This window comes from Artemia franciscana, chromosome 14 (genome assembly GCF_032884065.1).
Source record: "Artemia franciscana chromosome 14, ASM3288406v1, whole genome shotgun sequence".
Lineage (NCBI taxonomy): Eukaryota > Metazoa > Arthropoda > Branchiopoda > Anostraca > Artemiidae > Artemia > Artemia franciscana.
This window is the reverse complement of record NC_088876.1, coordinates 37,948,453-37,969,336: the sequence shown is the minus strand read 5'-3', so window position 1 is coordinate 37,969,336 and position 20,884 is coordinate 37,948,453. Positions and strand designations below refer to the sequence as shown.

The window sequence follows — 20,884 nt, the reverse complement described above, 5'->3', positions numbered from 1 at the left end:
GGCTCGCTCTGAAATCTTATCAGCTTTTTCGCTTTTCAGTTTTTCTGTTAGATTTAGGTGGTCCTTCTTTATGCTCCGAAATAGTTGAGAGATCACTCTAGATCCAGGCTTATCGGATTCATTTCAGATATTGTACTACAACTTGGCACGGTTTTTTGCTTGTTTGACCAGGGGACACTTGTCCCAACCTGGTTTTGAGAACCAAAACGGACGTTACGACAGGGTACGGTTAGCTTTTCTGCGGTTTTTATGGCGTGGCAAATTTCTTCACAATATATGTTTAAAGCGACTGAATCTTGGACACTGTGTCCACTAGTAGCTGGTAGGGCACTTTAACTTTTCTCAAAATTTCGTAAAAAGTATGTTGGTACAGTACCGTGTCAATTTTTTCCCACTCAATTTTGATAAAGTGTTCTTTGATTGCGTGGTTGGCAGTAGATTGAAAAGTGACACTAAAAGATAGAACGCAAATGGTAGCTACAGGTATGGTCGGAGTCAACGCTTATATTTTTCATGAATTGAAAGTTTGTTATCACATGTTCAATATTACTCGTAGAGCCACTATTGTGTATATATGTAAACTGGTGATCTTTGTCGCGAAAGGATATCCCATCAGGGAGTGCTGATAGAAGGATGTCTTTTAGTTTACCAGATAAGCAGGGGTTGCACTGTAAGTCTCCACAAATCAAAAAGCGTCTGTTGCCGATTCTACACAAGAGTCTGCTTAAACGGCTACGCGCTTCGGCATAGCGTTTCTGAGAACGATCGCTATTCAGGTTTGTTGGAAGATATGAATTGATGAGGAAAAAGTTGCTTGGTTCAACAAATTCCACAGAAGTGTAGAAGTCGCATGAGTCGTACAGCTTACAGGGGATCTGACCATCGACTATAATAGCAGTGCCACCGCTAGGTCTTCCACCCGTAAGTTGTTGTTTTGCTTCATGTATGAAAACCGATTTGCGTGGAAAGGAGAGGACAAAGCAAAATTGTCCTCGGTAAGTAGGTGCTCTTGCACACGAATTTCATTATAATCGTATTAAATTCCATTAAGGTAGCCTATTTTCTCAGCGTTGTGTCCGTATATGTTTCGGCAAAAGACCTATGGATTGTTCATTTCTGGGATTGACACGCTTTGTTCATGGCTTTTGTAACGGCTGGGCGGATCAGGCTAAAGCTTGGGTGATTGTTCTTCCCGTTGAGACAGAGGATACACTTGACACTGTTCGATTGACAATGTGTTTCCTTTGTCGATTCATGGGGCCCTGCACAACGGGGCAGTAGGGTTGATTGCTGAAGAGCCAGATGTTCGGAAGACTGGCACCTGCAGCACCTTTTCGGGATTTCTCTGAACGTCGTTACTTTGAAATGAATGTATTCAACATAGATACCTTGCTGCATATGCCTATCACGTGACGAAGCATCTACAAAAACAAGTCGAACTGTCTGTGAAGTGTCATATCTTTTAGCTTCTGTGAAAGGGGGGTTACCTGCTATTATCTCTTCTTGGGTAGTACCTGGTCGGACGGATTTTGCAACAGCCATGAAGTTTTCTCTCTGGTATTTCACTTTAATGTCAGGCATCTTAGATAACGACTCTCTTAGGGCTTAACCAGAGTCCATTTTGATATACGCCACTAGGCCAGACTCCCCGATAAACTGTTTTCGATTAGAACAAGACTAAGTCTTTTCCGGTTCTAGACCACTAATGAACACGGGATTGAGTGGTTTTACAGGTACCAGGAGTGGGGGGCCATTCAGAAGTCTGCGGTAGAGCAGCTTTGCACTGGTCAATCATTATTTCTAGCTTTATGACACACTCAATTATGTGGACTGTCATGGGTGGGATCCTATCCTGCTGGATACGGTGGATTTCAGAGATTTTCCATATCCTAAACTTGATTTTAAATTCACTATTCTTGAGTAGAGTTTTCATATCATACATATTGCTGAACATCACATTATTTAAGACCTTCTTTCTTTCTAAAAATTTTCATTATATGTATTCACAATATTATTCAGCTCATCACGGCTTCACGAATTTGCTCACGAGTAATGAACTTGACACCAGTGCTGATTACTGAATCTTTCGTAATATCCTGATGCCTTAAGCATGTTTCAACGAAGTTGAGTCCTGGCGAATATATATACCGATAAATTGCCATCACCGACAAATCACGCAAGTAAATCCAAAATCACAAAAGAACAAGGAAGTGTAAGGACCTCCTCACATATTTCCCTCAACTTGCGGGTAACTGAATACTGGCAGGTGCAGTACGGCGTTTGTGGAGGGTTCCTTCCCCTCTTCTGCCTGTTCCCGTTAAAATCAGGTGCACCTTAATGATATGGCAACAAAGATGGTGCTATATGAAATTATTTAAATACAAGTCATGCCAATCTATATGAGAAAAAAGATGGCGCTGGTGGAAATACCCAGAGAGAAAGACCTATACTAGGAAATGGAGAAGGTCGCTCAGATACTTCTTACCTAAAAATCTGTCTTTATTCATTTATAAAGACATAAATATCTGACTCAATTATAAAGACTCAATATCTGAGAGGGCAGACATTCATTTATTGTCACAAAAACTTCGAAAACAGCTCATTCGGTTGGAAATTGAATGAGCCAGTCCCTTTTTAATAGTTGAAAGTGATGAGAGGGCAACTAACCCCCTCCCAGGCCCTCCATTTCCCCAAACACATCCAGTAAAAATTTCAGATAGCCATTTTGTTTAACGTAATTATTCAATCTCAGATTATGTCTCTGAGGATGAAAACCCATCACAGCCCTCAGGGCAAGTGTTGTAAGTTATATGACCTTGAGGCATATAAGGTATATGTAGAAAGGGTGATCGTATAACCTTTGTAGGGGGCAAATTGGATTGGTAATCATAAGTTCTAGTGCTCTTTTTAAGGTTCAGAGTGATCGGAGGTGGGTCCCTCCACACCTGAGATGGCCATTTGCTGTCGTAGAAACTTCGAAAAGGGCTCATTCGATTGGAAATTGAAAATGCCAGGGCCCTTTTAATATTCGAAAGTGATGGGAGGGCAGCTAACCCCCCTCCCGCGCACACCATTTCCCAAAACACATAAAATAACATTTTTGGGATATCCATTTTTTTTTCAACATAATTGAAAGGTCCGAAAATTATGTCTTTGAGGATGACAACCCCCCCACAGCCCTCAGGGCGAGAGTTGCCAGTTATGCTCTGGGGGCATATAAGGCATATATAGAAAGGGTGAACGTATAAACTTCGGAGATGGCTCATTGGTTTCGTAATCTGAAGTTCTAGTGACCTTCTAAAGATTCAACCTATTACCCCAGAATAGCTATATACCCATGTCCACAAGTACAATACTACAATAGAGAGACAGCCCATAAAAGGTAACATAGCTAGGTAGAGTTTATTCGATCCATCAAAACAAACAAAACCCAGAACGTTAACACGTTAATCACAGTGAAGTGCAATACTATGTCGTTTACTAGACTTAATTCCCTCGAAGAGTTCCCCCTTATGAAAGACGCCCTACAGTGCTCTTTGTAGTTCCAGAACTTGTTCAGAAAAGTCGTGAATAGTTCATACTAACGCCATTGCAAGCCTGAACAATAATGACTTTCCTTCCGGGAGTACGCAGGGAGAAAGGGCAGTTTATTAGTATTAGGGTAGTGGAAAATATTTTTAATGAACATTGTTACTTTTTTTTTATTTATATATAGTATTGATATGTGGCCGTAGCTCCAAGTAAATCACTAATCTTCGGTTCTGTAAACAAACCACGTAACGCTATAAAACGGGTATCTGAAAACTGAAGGCAATCGAGCATTTCACAATATACAGATTTTATAGGTAGTAGCTTAAGGGAACGAATTTCATATACGTTTTCATATACAATCCTGCGTTTGGAATATCAGTCCTGCGTATCATCCTCCATTGCACTTCCTGGCTGAAGGGCCTTGAGACGGAGATCACCACCGCCGGTTCGGACCTTAAGGGTCTAGTGCTGCATCCTACCTTTTTACCTTTTTTTGGATATGGCAGTTTGTCAAATTATAATGTTTACTGATTATAGAAAAATCACGTACCCGTTCTACTAATTCCTTAAAACCTTGGAATTCGTTAAAACTGTTGAAACGAAATCCCAAGCACATGGACGGATCAATACGACGAAATGGCATCTTCTTTGGAATCCTACAATGAAACGATTCTAGTGGAAAATCTGGGGTATGAACATCCACAGCAGGTTGGCAAAAATGAGGATCAAAATATATCAGACTATCATCTAAAATGAATTCAAAATTAATTGAAGGACAGCAAAAACAAATGATAAAACAAATAAATAAACAATAAATAACAATATAAATAGAAAGTTTTGAAGGACTAACAATCATAGCAAGTTGACAGAAATGGACCCAGTCTTAGATAATATCGAAGACCATACTGCCTTTCTATGAAGATAAATAACAGTTCGAATAGGGACTAATCGTTTTATTAGATATTTCTATTACAAGTGCAGTGATCGTCTCCAGCAGAAATACTGTGTTTCTGTTGATGACAATCACCACATATGATCGAAATATCCAGCATATTTTTTATTATTTTTTCAATGTCTTATAAAAGGATTTATCCATATTCGAAATACTATTTATTGACCCACTCTTAAATGTTAGCATTGTCCACGCTGATTATCTTCTCGTAAGCAATGTAGTTTTATCATTCCAGCGATACAAAAGATGAAGATCGACGGCCTTTCAAGCTTCTGTTTTTTCAATACACCGAAACAACAGGATTGCTGTGTTCTCCAACACACTGAAATAACAGGGTTGTTATGTTCTTCCAATAGACTTCAGTGTCTCTCACTACACTGAAGAAGCAACAACCAAGTTTTTGTTTTCAAGACTATGCAGCATTCCTTTTAAGGAATCTAACACACAGAACTGCCTTCTAGATTACTTGGATTTATCACATCTTTGTAACAGTTGTTTTGCTAAAAAAGATATACCTTTCGTAAAGCTAAAAGTATTTAAATGCAAAATCAGTTGAGCCTAATAAGACATGGATTTGAAGTAAAATAATCTGACATATTAGGGTAAAATAATGGTATATATCGTATATCCAAACTTTGGATAAGTGTTATTTTCTACCTTATATTCAAACAGATTTATTAATGTTTACTTATCTCCTTCCTTCTCTCTTTTCCTTTTCACAAAATATTTCATGTTCAACCAGAAAAATTTCAAATAGTTTATCTGCTTACTTACGGTAGACTTATGCATCTGATGCTTGCATTCTTATGGTGAAAATGGATTTCACGATAAAACAAAAAATACAAATATCATGCTTCAATCTTATCTTGCAGTACAAAAAGTTCAGTATAAGACAGAGCAATGTCATTTAAATTAAAATGTTCCTCTAAAACATACCTCAGCTATCCCTGGCTCTTGACACTCCTAGAAATCTTCTAGTGTTTCTGATAGAGCTTGTAGTGCATCCCTTTGCTAGGCTTCACTTTTACGAAAATCATTGGACAATAAAGTGAAATCCTATTTTTCTGCTTTCATTGCCATTTCGTCTGCCTCTCTGCTTCTTCTCACTACTTTTCATCATTCTTCTCTGTTTTGCTATGACATTTTCTAGCTCTTTGTGGTGCTCCTTTCCTTTCTTCTCATTTTCAGTTTGCTTTTTATTCTTTTTTTTCGTCCTCAAGATATTGGATATACCTCATTCCTGCTCCTTTGCAGTGTTGCATTAAGTCTTTTGGCAGGATTTCGTAGACTACAAGCTTAGAAATTGCTTCTTAGACTAGACAAAGTGTTATCAGCCTCCTTTCCATTAAGTTTTCTACTAGCATATCCACTGCTGCTTGTCCATGAGACAGAGTTAGGAGTCATTTTATTATGTCCCACAGCACTACATACTCTGCTCTGCCACTAATGAATCTAACATAAATTCGTCAAGCCTGCAACTGTAAGAAAATTCTTGGAATTCTTCACTGAGGTTTGCATTTGCATGCCCTGAAAATATTTTATACTGAGCAAGGTTTTTCGCATACTATGCTGCATCCGAAAGAATCTGAGGAGTTTCTCAAACATTATTATTGCATGCCCAGTTGTTGTCATTACGATGACAAAGATGCTAAAAGTAACAGATATAATGCGTTAAATGTATAACCCGTTTGCGATCATCCACAGGGAGGGAAGATTACTTTCCAGGAAAACTGAAACGTTTTCAGAAAATTGTATTTTTCTTCCTTTTCTAGGTGTTTTCCATGACTTGAAAATAGCTCTTTCATTTTCAAGGTATTCAAGGACGCGTAGGAACCTTACAGGTGAGGCAGGTGACGTCTAATCCAGCTACAAACACAGGTATAAGTAGGCCTCTTCCTTATGAACATTACCCATGACTCATTTTATGTATGTCATATAATTCTCTTTGACCTTGTTTTACTGTCGCCAAATGCCTGTGACAACTAAAACAATTTAGGCACTTTTGGTTAATTTTAAACGAAAATAGAAGCATAAGAAAAAACGAATTGCTAACAGGTAATGTTGAAAAACCGAAAGTGGCAAACCAAAAGCCGAACCTGAAGATTTCGTCTAATTTTCACAATTTACACGAGTCACATAATGGATTAAGGATTAGTCACAACGGATTAAGCTTGCAATAGGTTTAATCGTTTTTTCTAATCCTTTACTGAATAAATCCGCTTTAGACTTTTATCGACTGTCGCCAAATACCTGTGACAACTTAAACAATTTAGGCGCTTTTCGTTAATCTTAAGTGAAAATATAAGTATAAGAAAAAACACAACGTTAACTAGTAATCTTAAACAACCGAAAATAGCGTACCAAAAACAAAATTTGGCCTTCAACAATATCTATTATAAGTATATTTGCCCCTTCTTTAAGAATCGAAAACCTCTCCAAACCATCTCAGTACATTTTTTTGCTGACGTTAAAGAGCAGAATTTTTGAACACAATTGTTATTGTACCGTTTGACCCAGAGAAAACCCCGTAAAACAAAGAGCAACAGAACTTCAAACTTCCAATCAAATAAGTCCCTTCCAAAGTTTATACGACCACCCGTTCCATGTGAAGTGGTTGTAAAGAAAAAAAAAGAATAACATATTGAAAGCTTGTGACTCTTTACTACAGACAACGATAGATAATGTAGATATGTAGATACATTTGTACTATTCCCCACTTCCTACATAATCTTCCCTACCTATGATAATTTCTCAAGCAAACCTGATTTTCTGACAAAATTAGAAGGCATATGAGCTTGCATGCAGATACGGATATTTAGGAGGCAATTCTCCAATAAGAAATATTTCAACTGGCGCTTTGCTGGTCAAAAAATCACTGTATCAAAATGTTGATGCCCGAATATCGCAAGTCATATAATTCACTCATGTGACTGAAGTCAAAATTAACTTTAAAGTATAAAAAATTAATCTTTCTTTATATTAGAAACAATCTCCTTTCTTTATATGAAGCCAAGTGTTAGATCTTACAGCGAAAACATTGCAATGGATGAGGATAACGACGGAAGGAGGTGACTGAACAAACTTCAATTCACACTCAACACTAAACCTTGACGGGGAATTTTTTTAAAGAGAAGAAGTTTAGAGTTATTCAATAAGCTATTTTTAAAATTCAAAAATCATACTTATTTACTTTTCTAAAAACTTTAATCCGTATATTTCATACTAGTATCAAAGCCTGTCAAATTTTGTGTGTGGGGGAGGGGGGAAATATTTCTTTTCTGATCCTTGCAAATGAATACTTCATAGTTTTTCTTCCTTTTTTACCTGTCGCCATACAGGCTCTGCTGCTAGTACGACACAGGAAAAAAGAAAAGAACATAACACATAATAAAGTATATAACACAGTATAGAACACAGGAGTGAAAATTTGGACAGAAGAATAGAACAGAGTATGGAATAGAGCGTTGGATAGAATGTAAAAAATAGAAGTAACGAATAGTAGAGAATCGTAAAATATTTGCAGAAATGAAGAGAATACTTCGATGTATTATAAGGGCTAAGACCTAACAGAAGACGGTAGATTTCATGAAGTGTAGGCAGTCTGTGTGTTCTGGCTGTTAAGTATGATTGAAAAGAAAAGTTAAAAGAAAAAGTTTTCTCGGAAAATCAGGACTTTGAATAAATGTCTAATAAGACGCCTCTCGAGAAAATAATAACGTAGTAAACAACACAGCATTTTCACTGGGTTCTGACTAATGGATAATTCTTGTGGGTTTGGTTTGTTTTGGTGGGCTGAAAAACCTCTTCCTATATGATTTATCTATCATGGTTTGCCTCCTCGAAGCAGCATAACTTCTGTAGACATGAATACATAATGAGTCGCAGGTAATACACTTAAGATTTTCTGTGCTGGATTTTGACACTTGTTGATGCACATGCATCGCCATGAGGGGAAAACAATGTTATGACCAAGGTGAGCCAAGGATTGCAAAAAGCCTCAGTTCAACTGGAGGTCCTAGGGACTTCTTGCTGTCCGGTTCAAAGCCCAGAATAATTTCAGGGAAATAGTTTGTGAAGTCGTTGATGGTGTCTTATTGAAGATAGTTAAGAACGCAGCTAGGAATATTAGCGAGAAGGCTTTAGCTTCAATAGAGAGGAGGAGGGCCTGATACAAGAATTATTGAGTGATAGATATGAACTAAGGTTTGAAGCAGAGGTCATGGATAAAATTGCCGAAAATCTGGATGATGCAGCCAGATGGCATTATAGTAAAATAATGTACTGGCATGTTAATAAATTGAGAGGGAATAGTCGACCTGAAGGAATAGGGCCATAATTATTTATAAGGAGAGAATTAAAGAGACATTGGTAGAACATTTTGAGAATGCACCAAACCATGATAGAGTTTCAGGAAAGGATATGGAGAAGAACAAAAAAGTTTGTGACACTTGGATGCGAAAGAAGATTTGTTTTGTGAGGAAGAATTAGAAACAGTACTAAAAAAAATTAAAAAATAATAAGGCCCCAGTTGCTGATAGTGGAATAAATTGAGTTTCCTAAATGTGGTGGTTTTGAGTTTAGAAATAAATTACTGAAGATTAAGAATGTGATTTTTGAAAAAGCGGAAGTACCTATCCCACATAAACATAGGAATTAGGCTACAAAGAACATTTTGAGAATACGCAAATCCGTGATAGAATTACAGAAAAGATACGGAGAAGAATGAAAAACTTTGTGACACTTTGGAAACAAATGAAGATATATTACGTGAGGAGGAATTACTGACAGTACTAAAAAGATTAAAAAAATAATAAGGCCCCAGTTGCTGATACTGGGTTCAAATGATTTTCTTAATAAGGGGGTTATGAGTTTAAAAACGAGTTAATGAAGATTATGAATATAGTTTTTGAAAAAAAAGTACCTAGTGATCTTAGGAAAACTCTAATTAAGCCCCTGTATAAGAAAGGCGATAAACGAGAGTGGTAAATATAGAGGCATAAGCCTGGTTCCGGCAGGTAGCAAAATACTCAGTATGATGATTCTTTTTAGACTTAAGGGATGCTGAAGAGAAAGTTTTAAAAAACAAGCATTGTAGTTTTAGAAAGGGTAGAGGACGTGTCAACAAAATTTTCACTCTTAGGTTAATAATTGAGAAGGGTCGTAGTCATCAAACACCATGAGCAAGCATTTGATTCAGCTGATAGTAGTTATATGGTATACCAGACAAATACATTGCAGTGACTAGTGTTATGTACAAGAACACATTGCTGCGGTTAAGGTAGTGAATGAGGTTAGTAGCTGGAGTCGTACTAATCAGGAATTAAGCAGGGTTGCGTTCTATCCCCATTTGTATGGATCATTTTGATGGATTTCGTCTTAAGGAGCACAGCAAAGGCAATGGGAGAACATGGAATAAAATGAGGATATAAAACTTTTGGGTTTAGAGTATGCTGATAATTTAAGCATCCTAGATGAAAGTATTTGCAAAATGAACGAAGTTTTAGTGGTTTACCGAGTTCAGGATGCAAAAATAGGTTTGCAATTAAATTTTAAGATGACCAAGTAAGTAAGGCTGGGATTATGTGAAGATCAAAACTTGATGTTTGATAAGACAAAAATCGAACAAGAAGACAGATTCACTTTCCTAGGCAGTATTATTAATAAAGACGATGGGATTAGCGAGGATGTTAAAAGTAGAATAGCCAAGGCCCAGGGTGTTTTTTCATGGTTGAACAAAAATTTGGAAGAATAGGTAGATAAGTCTGCAAATTAAAATTAGAATGTCGGAAGACAGAATGCTAGAATATTGATGACAGAGGTCAAGTACGGTTCTGAAGCGTGGGGCTTCAGAAGATTTGCTAGAAGTCTTCCAGAGAAATTACCTACGGGTTGTTTTGGGTACCCGAATGACTGATCGTATCTCGAACAGTAGGCTGTATGAAAAGTGTGGTTTAATCCAGATTTCTAGGGCTATAATGAGAGTAAGGTCGGGATGGCTAGGGCACATTCTGTGGATAAAGGATGACAGATTACCAAAGAATCATCCTAATCGGCCAACCATCTAATGCTAAAGGAAAAGCAGGTCGTTCCCGACTCGGATGAGAGGGAAGATTTAATGGAAATGTTTTAATGTCGTAAGGGAAGATTTATTGGAAATGGGAACTTCCTGAGAGAGTGTAAAGAGGGAGGCTTTGAACAGATTGGGATGGAGGAGGAGCGGGCGTAGCTGTATTAGCCTCAGGCGGCATGGTGCTACGGTTAGTTGTTAGTAGTAGCAGTATATCAGAAACAGAAGCGTACAATTCAGCCACAAGAGATTTTTTTCTTTAGGTAGCGTGCAATCCGACAACCAGAGTTAAATTTACTCTAACCTATTACCAAAGTCCTATCAAACCAAGCTTTAGTCTAACAATTAAAATCCATTACAAAGCAAATGGCATCAGTTTGAGTCGAACCTACGCTCTACTACATAGGCCGATGTTAAGATATGGCAATTCGCTGGAATATTCTCCATAAGAAATTGTAATCTTAATGCAACTTTACAACTCGTGACACAAATTTAAATAAACTGGGCTTCTTAAGAAACGTCTGTTATTTGCAGGTAAATATTGATGATACTAGTTGCCACAAATAATCTTTTTTGTGGGGTATCTTATAAGATATGTAGGGTATCTTATAAGATATTATATATGGGGTATCTGTGGGGTATCTTTATAAAAGCACAGAGTTAAAAGCTAATCAACAGCTTTGGCACTTAAATCACAAAACTGTAAATCAGAATTGGTCTTCTTAACAATTTGTGTAGTAAACAAAGTATAATAGAGCTCTACCTTGCCATCCCGTGAAATACAAGGAATGATTTGGCCTTCCTCCAATAATTCCAATTGTACATTCCATCGCTAATATCTGTTTTAGACAAGGAACATATGATTGATTAAATCTTTCGAGTCCAAGTAAGGCGGGGATCATTACTATAACGGTGTTTCTTGATCCGTCCTCATTTTGTAGTAGTCTTTCTACTTCAGAAGGAACAACTAGAAAAATGTTTTATCAAAATATTTTTTAATTTCTATGCTGCCTAAAGATAAAAAAAAAGAAGTCTCCATTTAGTATTTTTTACCAGTTTACAAGCAAGGTTTTTGAAAAATCTGTCAATATCCAATGATTCATTTCAACAATATTCCAGAACAAGCAATACGTTAGGTTGTTTAGGGTGCTTTTAATCAAAATCAGCCAAAATAAAACGATAGTCCCAGCGATCTAATTAAAAAAATATTTACAATTTCCCATTCCATTTTTTCGAGACAGGATAAATAACATCGATTGATTAAAAAGTACAAGATCGAAACAAGAACTGTTTCGCTAACGAGACAAATTACAACTGCAAAGGACATCAAACGTATTTTAGGTAAAATATTTCCTGAATATTCCATGAATGAAAAATAAATGAAATTTTTAGTTATTTGGAAGTCTTGGGCTAATCTTGGTCAAGGCAGAGAATATGACAAAAATCCAAAAATTGAGTCACGACCCTTTGTCAAATGCCTGGCATTGTATATCAGTCACTCTTAATATGTTGAGTGACTAGTGAATGGAGAACAAATAATAGCTCTTCCATATTCTTGAGTCTCTTCCAACCCTCAATTACATGTGTGTATTTTCCAAGTAAACCTACCCGAGATTTACACGAAGGACCACTTATCAATTCTCAAGTTTTCCTTTGGGTCTTACCTCGATACCAGTAAATCTACAAGGGTATTAAGAACTATAGTGGCACACTAGCAACGTTAGAAGAAACCATCATTATCCATCCACACCTACATCTATAAGCTTTTACAATTTAAATCTCCAGTCCTCAAATGAAGAGTTTTAAATAAGAAAGTGCAGACATGAATATAAAAAAAAAACAGAGTAAGGGGCTCTAGAGGATATAAGAAATGTATACAGGATGATATAGGGACTTGCGAGACTACATGCAAAATAATTACCCTAGTTGGAATGCTTATTCAATGTGAGACCAATTTCCATTGCAAAAGGGATATATTAGAGCGACAGTCCTCTCTGAAAGATTCCAAACAACAGGAACACATCAATTAGAACTGTAACTATCATTCTTAAAAGTATTATTATTATTTTCTGAGGAACCCGTCATACAATATACAATGAGAACAACACAAAGGAAAAAACGATAAAAAAGGAGAAAACTTCATATAAAAAAAAAGTGCAAACTACACTTACATAGACACAAATAAAAAAAAAACAGAACAATAAGCCACAAATAAAAGAAATTTTTTATATACATTATACAGAAAACTAGCAACTCTCAAATAGCAAAACGCATTAGCAGCGGGTGTCAAGGTTGGTTAATCATATTAGCAGTTTTTTTTTTCTTTTTTTTTTTTTAATGTGAAGATATAGTTTTGTCTGGGTCAGCTACTCCAGATCTCTGAAATAACCTTGAATTTCGGAACCATGGAGGAAGTTGAAGCAGGTATTTAGCAAACTTAAAAAAGCATGTGTGAATTTTTCTTTTATCTGATATACATCAAATCTCCCAACAGGGGCAACATACAGAGGAAGGCTAAGTGAATTATAAAGATATTTAAGAAGATTTTGCTTAAAAGACAGTTGTGTAGTAACTGTGGATACATATGTAAAACAACCCAACGCAAGATAGGGTTCATTAAAAGTTTGCAGGTATAAGCATTTAAACCGACTGGAAGGCCAAGACACTTTCAACTGGCTGAATCAAAGAGGACTCAAGAGCCGTATATGATTTCGGTTCAGTTTTCCCACCGTTAAATTCAACTTATGGTTCATATGTTCATCTTGGAGGAATTTTAAAACTTCAAAAAGTCGTTAAGTAGATGAGCTGATATTAAGAAAATCATCAGCACATGACACAACAGAGGCATAGATAGCATTAGTAACGCAGGAAGAGAGACATTTTTCCTGCTGCTTTTCATTCCCAGGGAGTAATCTTCTAAGATTTATGAAAGAAGATCTTAAGACAGATCTAAAGTGTGGATGCCTACGACAATAATTTTTAATAGTCCAGTAATTTACACTTGCTCTTTCGCAACAAAAAGCTTTGCCACATGAATAGGGGAATCAAAGGGATTGTGTCAAGAGAATGCCCATGTCAGGAGATTCCCAGGCACTTGGCGAGTCTTGAACAAGAAAAAGGTAATAACCAGAAGTGCCGGCTTCAATGTGCAATTTAGCAACATCAGAAAGTGCCTTAGGACAACTGCATCAACACTGAAGGTGTATTTAATGAGGTAAAACGTAAAACTTACTCTGAAACTCGTATATATCCTCATACTTGTATATAACACCAAATACGAACATTACGCAGGGCGTGAGAACGGGCTGTAACGACGTACAATGAGTAGTGGTTTAACCCTTCTCGGGAATGGGCACGACATCACCAATACAGACTAACGAGAGGATAATGCTTAGGGTAAGGACCATCTCCATGATCAATTAGCAGTATGCTGAAGGACGATTTAAAAATAAAATTACTCTTTAATGTGCAGTTAGGCAGCTCTTCTGAATGACATCGGCGAAAAAAATCGAAATAGTACATTCGATTGCTTGAATGATGCTCCTTTTCAATATGGTGGTCATTACCCGGACATTGTACCCCAAAATATGATAACATTACGCGGACATTACTCTGAGGTTATACCTACGAAGAATTTGGAATGACACATCCAACCGAGCTTAGAATGGCAACTGTTTCTGGTTAAGTACGAGGACCACCAATAAATCCTCCCATAAAAATAAACTTCTTAGATCTTGATAGATGTTAGCAGTAAGTGACTATCAATCAAACCTCCCGTAAAAAATCACCAACCTAGATGTTGATAGATGGTAGCAGTCCAGAAAGCAAAAGAAGGGTAAGTAAAACAATATAGTAAACGTCTATTCAACAAATAGCAACAACTGAACAGGTATAGCACACCTGAACTGCAAGAAAAATAAGAACTTAGAAATTCGAAACAAAAGTTCTTCACTTTGTATTACTACTACTACTAACAACAACAACTAACTCGGTAAGTAAAATTTGCAGAATTAACAAAATAAGGTGAAATTGGTAATATAAAGTAAAATTGAAAAAAGATGGTCTAGGAAATATAGGGTGAAGTTGATGTTTTAGAGTTGCTCTGCAAGACCAGTTGAGTATTTTTGTTTAACCATTACTTTCAGATTTTATTGAAATATTTTTATAATTCTCATTTTCCTGGGCTTAAAAAAGGTAATTCCCCTTCATCCAGAGTTAATCTATAATTAATAGTCTAGTTTATCCAATTAGTGATCTTATGCCTAGGATATTGCATCAGCACTTGGACAGTGCCTGATTTCGGACATCCATTTTGTAAAAAAAAAAAAAAAAACAATATTTGGCAGTAAAATCATAGTAGCAATTTTTTCTTACATTTTGACCTAAGAAAAATTACCCAAACAGCTTTTGTTTGAGTCGCTGCCGCCACTTAATTGAGTGGAATTGCCTCGCAGCCATCGATCACTGCTGGTGCCACAATTATATTTAGAACCAACGCTGGCGGTTTCGTTAGGTATGGTAATTTACTTTTATTGTACTTTGGCAGGAATCACGCGTTTTCGCCTACCCGGTATCAAGGATCTTCAAGACCTGTTTGAACCACGTAGTGCGGTCTACTCCAAGCTGGTTTGCAAATGGGAGCCATTGGGTTATCCATGTGTGACTAAACTTTCTGGACCCCCTAATAAGTTCAACGTCTAATTTAACCAAGTTCCACCAGCTTTTCCGCTGTCCTCCTTGGCGTCTCTTTCGTGAGTTTAGTGAGTAGGCTAGAAGGATTCGGCGAGGTAAGTACTCTGTTAGCCTCCGTGAGACAGGGCCCAACCATTTCAGTCGACGCTCCTAGGTATGGTAACGTGATCGAACAGTGAAACGGGCCAAACTCTCGGCCAAGGGTTCCACCACCTGGGTCATCACTAATATCTCTAGCTATCTCTTTGGAGGATAAGCGGGCTCTCCTGTCGATATACTAACGACGGTATTTCTCGCGAACTGTTTTCCCACCCTATCACGGTTCGGGGAAAACAATCTACACGGCTGTAGAAAATAACTCACTTGTATTTCTCCCAAAGGTTACTTTAACACAACATATATCTATCAACTCCAAAAGTAAACTCTCGACATCAGACTCTGAAAATTGACTAAAATAAAATCACCACTTTTGTACATAGAACTTTTTGTAGGTGTGGACCCTGGATTGACTCTAGCCAATCCTATAAATGAAAGCTACAAAGTCAAAGGCATTTTGAATATAATTAACGATCAATGGCCAAGTCCATAAAGACAGAAATAGAATTTAGCTTGAAAGTTTACTTGTTGCAAAACCACTACTTTAGCAACGAGACTTTAACTTATCATTGAAAATTATATTATAAGCAATCTAAGCAAATGTAATTACGGAAAGGAAAACAGGGCATTTATCTAAAAAAAAAAGAAAAGAAGCAGGGGGTGGAACCTAAACAGCCTAGCATATTTAAATAGCCACATTCAGCCGCATTTCTGATATCATATACATGTTATTTTTATTTATATATAAAAGAACTGACTACAATCACAAAAGTGGTTTGTAACTATTTGATGACTTTGATCAACGAAGCACTGGATCATAATAGCAGAATATTCAGTCACTTTCAGTCATGAAGACCGTCTACAATAGGGTCTAAAAGCAAATCTAACTCCTTTCTTTTAAACTCAGATTCTGATTCAAATGACTGTGCTTGCTCCGAAGCCCCCCCCCCCCCATCCAGCAAAAGTCCTAGAGCGGCCCTGAGGTTTATATATTAATTTTTACCTCCAAATTCCTTACCTCCCCTCTCTATCCCTTAGAACTAATTTTGTATTTATCTGAAGACTGTTTCAAACAACTGCTGAAACACAAGGGCTATGAAACTAGAACAAGATTTTCTTAGACACTGCAGTCGGAAGTATCACATTCGGTAGCAAATGGTTGAAAAGCAAGCTAAATCTTAGAAAAGGACACGAGAACTTTCTATTTCCAATTGACTGAGCCTCCTCCAAAATTTATTCGACCAATCCTCCCACATGAAAAGCCTCTGGGAAAAAATAAACGAACAAATATAACATTTTGAACCCTTATGGGTCTTTACTATAGGCAATGCTATACGATCGCGTCTGACTTAAACAGGAGGGAAATTTCAATTTTCCTTCTGATGAATATCCAAAATTATTTAGGAGAAAATGAGGAAGGGGTATTTCCGCAGGGAGGTGGTAAATTCTCCAGGGGTGATATTTCTCGGAGGTGAGGGTAAAAACAAAACATTTCTCTGGGATGTAAAAATAAAAATAAAAATGAAGATACTGATTCTGCTTTGGCCCTCGGCCTCGTTGAAAATCTAGATCATTTAGTACTCCGATGAGGCAACTTTAATAGCTGAACTAAATGACTTTCTACATTATTTTAGGCAGGCAGTTGAAATTTTAAATCATAAATAGAAATCTGGCTTGAAATAGAGATACTGGAGATACTCCTATAAGCCTAATTTACAATAACTTTATATTAAAAGATTCAAATAACATTTTTTCTTCATTTTAAATTGAGATCATCTGATCACACTTTTAATGAAAATTAGGTCATTAGACAGGCTCTCTCAATCTAAGTCAATCTCTGAGGACAAAATGCTCTCCCAATCTAATTGGCAAAAAGTCTTTCATTTATCATGGCCTGGCTTATTTGATTCATTCTTTCTTCTGCTCTGTTTAGAGTTACTTCAATAGGTTAGTTTTCCTTCTTTTTTGAGTACTGAAGACAGCTGGGTGGAAGCCACTGACGAAATATATGATTCAGTTATTTTCGCTTCTTTTTTGTTCACTGGCTGATATTACCCTCGTTTTCTCGGTTATTTAATTTTATTATTTTTTCTTGTTTGTCACATGTTAATCCTGCTTGCAGCCCTTTCTGGCTTTAACAGCTCACAATTTCAGCTACTATTTCACATTTCAAAATTATAATTACTCGTATAATAATATCCCTTTATCCTTCTGATAACAAGAGAAATAAGTCAGACAGACGGCCTTTTAAACTATACACAATATGGGTGGTAAAGTTATACACAAAAAAGAATCATATCCAAACCTGTTACTGCCAGCCTCTTTGCGCTTTTTTTAATTTGAAAATTGCAAGCCATCATAAAATATATCAGTAAAATATGTAAGATACCGGTAAAATACGTAAAAATATCGGTAAAATACCGATAAAATAAGGTAAATTACGGAGAAAAGGTAAAATACTAATTTTACAGGGGTCCATAAAATTACAGTAAGATACGTAAAATACCCACTTTTACCGTGACCAATTTTACCGGTTACATCACCACTCTGTAAAACAACTTCACACCCACCTTACTATACCCAAATTAACAGATAAGACCAATGTCATTAACGATCAAGTCTCCAGGTAGAGTATATTAAGCAGAGAGTAAGACTTCAACCAAAATGTCCTTAGAGCAGCACTCAGTTGATTGGATATTTTTAAAAAGACCTTTGCAATGTCTCTAGAACACCACCGTCGGCTATGATAGCGACGTTCATATTCGACAGCTATGATATATGACCACGACTATGGCTATGACGGCTATGACTATGATTCGACGGCTATGATAGCGACGGTGGCTATGATAGCGACGGTGGCTATGATAGCCACCGTCGGCCAAAATGATTGCGCAAAGGCGACTGGTTGAGTCATTCCTATGAAGTCTTCTGATTCAAAGGATGAGATACATCCTACATGGCACCCAGTGACTGATCAGACTACACGCCTGTTTAATAGGAGACACCACGCAGTGTTGATTTTAGGGGGGGGGGGGCTATCAAAAAGATTGTTTCTTCACGAAGACCATCAATACAACAGGATATAAGCTCAAGACGGTGAGCTTCAAGGAATTTTCACCTTACATAGTCACTTCATCCTGCCAATGTCTCTATTCCTGAACTAACATAATTTACGACAAATCTACAAAGAATAGATTAAATCTACATTCTAATTTTATGGAATAAAAATAGACCATAAACACACACAATTCAAAACCGCACAGATCAACTGACATCCACTGAAAACCCTTTCCATTATCCTCAGAGGGATGTTTTATCCAAAACCAGCCTGGACCGACTACCCCAACCTAGATATTTAAACTGTATTTCTTTTCTCATTAGTATTATATGTCAGAGTAGATGAGAAACATGATCCTGGCTATATTTTTTCTGTTTTAATTTATTTATTTTTCACAAATTAAAAATGGATTTTTTTGAGCAAAAAAAAAAAAAAACACCCCAAAAAACAAGAGAATCAGAATCGCTAGGTTAAATTTTTATCTCAAAAATAGACCAAGAATGTTACTATTAGAATATTATATTATACTATTAAGAATATTACCCCATAAACATTACTGTTCATAGTAAGTTAGGGACACGCTGTCTTAACAAAATGCTAGATAAAAGTACAGCCACCCAAACAGGCGGTTAATATCTCCCTCTTGAGGGATAATTGATGATGCATTGTCGTTTTTTAGTTTTTTTTAAATGTGGTATTCATTCATTAGAGCTACTACCAATTTCTTTTACTAAAAATTTACACTTCTATTGTAGCTTTGCCCGTCTTTATCTATTTTCTGGATTTTTTTTGGTTGTATTACTTGGTATTTGATAATGATGTTACGTTACGCCTTTCGACCTTTCTTTTGCTTAAAAGAATTTGGCTACATTTTAATATTAGATTCTTTTGCCCAAATTTGAGAAATACGACCTAATTGACACTTTGTAGTTTATAATACAAAGATCTCTTTACCGATTTGAAGACTTTTCAAGCAGTCACGAGAAAATGAAAGATCCATGAGTAACTGCGGCAGCACTACATCTTACTGCATTTGGGAAATACTGTTAAAAATGTTGTTCTACTTTCACACACTTCTACCGGAGCGACACCGTCTCAAAATCGAGATATTCTGTCCTGATTGTCAGAGACCAGGATAAAATCAAAAGATATAACTAACCATTAAAAAAATAGATGTTAAACAGTTTCAATGAGCTGGTAATTTACATAAATATTGTATATTCATAAATGTTTAAGTTAAAAATGTTAGGTCTTTTCGGTTACTTCTAAAGCTTTTTATTGTCTTGGTGTTTACGAAGCGTAAAAAGAAAAGAAAACTGGCGAAAGGAACAAAAAACAATGAGCAAAATATGAAACTTTTAAACAATTTTGTAAAAAAAAAAAAACAAGAGCTAAGAGCTCATATGGCACTTGTGACGAGGTCATAAGAGCCCAGAACCAAGAACTCATATGGCATGAGCTCTAACAAAATTCTAAGAATCAATAGGTTAATTAAAAAGGAAAATCAGAGGCTTAGTTTCGGTCGGGATTTAAAATAAGAGCTCTGAGACACGAGGTCATTCTAAATATCATAATTCATTAAGATCCGATCACCCACTCGTAAGTTAAAAATACCTAATTTTTTCTAATTTTTCCTCTCCCTTCAGCCTCCCAGATGGTCGAATCGGGGGAAAGGACTTCATCAATTAAATTTGTGAAGCTCCGTGACACGCCTACCCATTTTCATAGTCCTAGCCCGTCCAGAAGCACCGAACTCGCCAAAGCACTGGACCCCCCCCCCATAACTCCTCCAAAGAGAGCGGACCCAGTCCGGTTACGTCAATCATGTATCTACGACATTTTTTATTTTAACCACCAAGTTTCATCCCGATCTCTCCACTCTAAGCGATTTCTAAGATTTCCGGTTTTTTCCTTCAACTCCCCCCAATGTCACCAGATCTGGTCAGGATTTAAAATAAGAGCTTTGAGACATGAGTTCCTTCTAAAAATCAAATTTTATTAAAATCCGGTCCCCCGTTATTAAGTTAAAGATATCTTAATTTTTCTAATTTTTCCGAATTAACACCCCCTCCAGCTCCCCCAAAGAGAGCGGATTCAGTCCGGTTATGCCAATCACGTATCAAAGACTTGTGCTTATTCTTCCATCATGTTTCATCCTGACCTCTCCACTCTAAGCGTTTTCCAAGATTTCCTGCCCCCCCCCCAACTCCCTCCAATGACACTGGATCTGGTCGGGATTTAAATTTAGAGATCTGAGTTACGAGGTCCTTCTAAAAATGAAATTTCATTAAGATCCGATCACTTCTTCGTAAGTTAAAAATACCTCATTTTTTCTGATTTAATTAACCCTCCCCCCAACTCCCCCAAAGAAGGCGGATCCGTTCCGGTTGTGTCAATCACGTATCTAGGACTTGTGCTTATTTTTCTCACAAAATTTCGTCTCAATCCCTCCACTCTAAGTGTTTTCTAAGATTTTAGGTTTCTCCCT

At 36.8% G+C, this 20,884-nt stretch overlaps 1 protein-coding gene across 2 annotated transcripts in view; it reads right to left on the bottom strand.

Annotated features, from left to right (window-relative positions):
* Positions 1–20,884, bottom strand: part of LOC136035680 (cysteine protease ATG4D-like) — a 120,963-nt gene that overhangs the window by 11,341 nt on the left and 88,738 nt on the right. For both annotated transcript variants that reach the window (XM_065717606.1, XM_065717605.1), the window contains exons 7-8: positions 11,314–11,517; positions 4,082–4,278 (exon numbers count right to left, since the gene is read on the bottom strand). In XM_065717606.1, the coding sequence (XP_065573678.1) occupies positions 4,082–4,278; positions 11,314–11,517 (401 nt within the window). The remainder of the gene's footprint in view (positions 1–4,081; positions 4,279–11,313; positions 11,518–20,884) is intronic.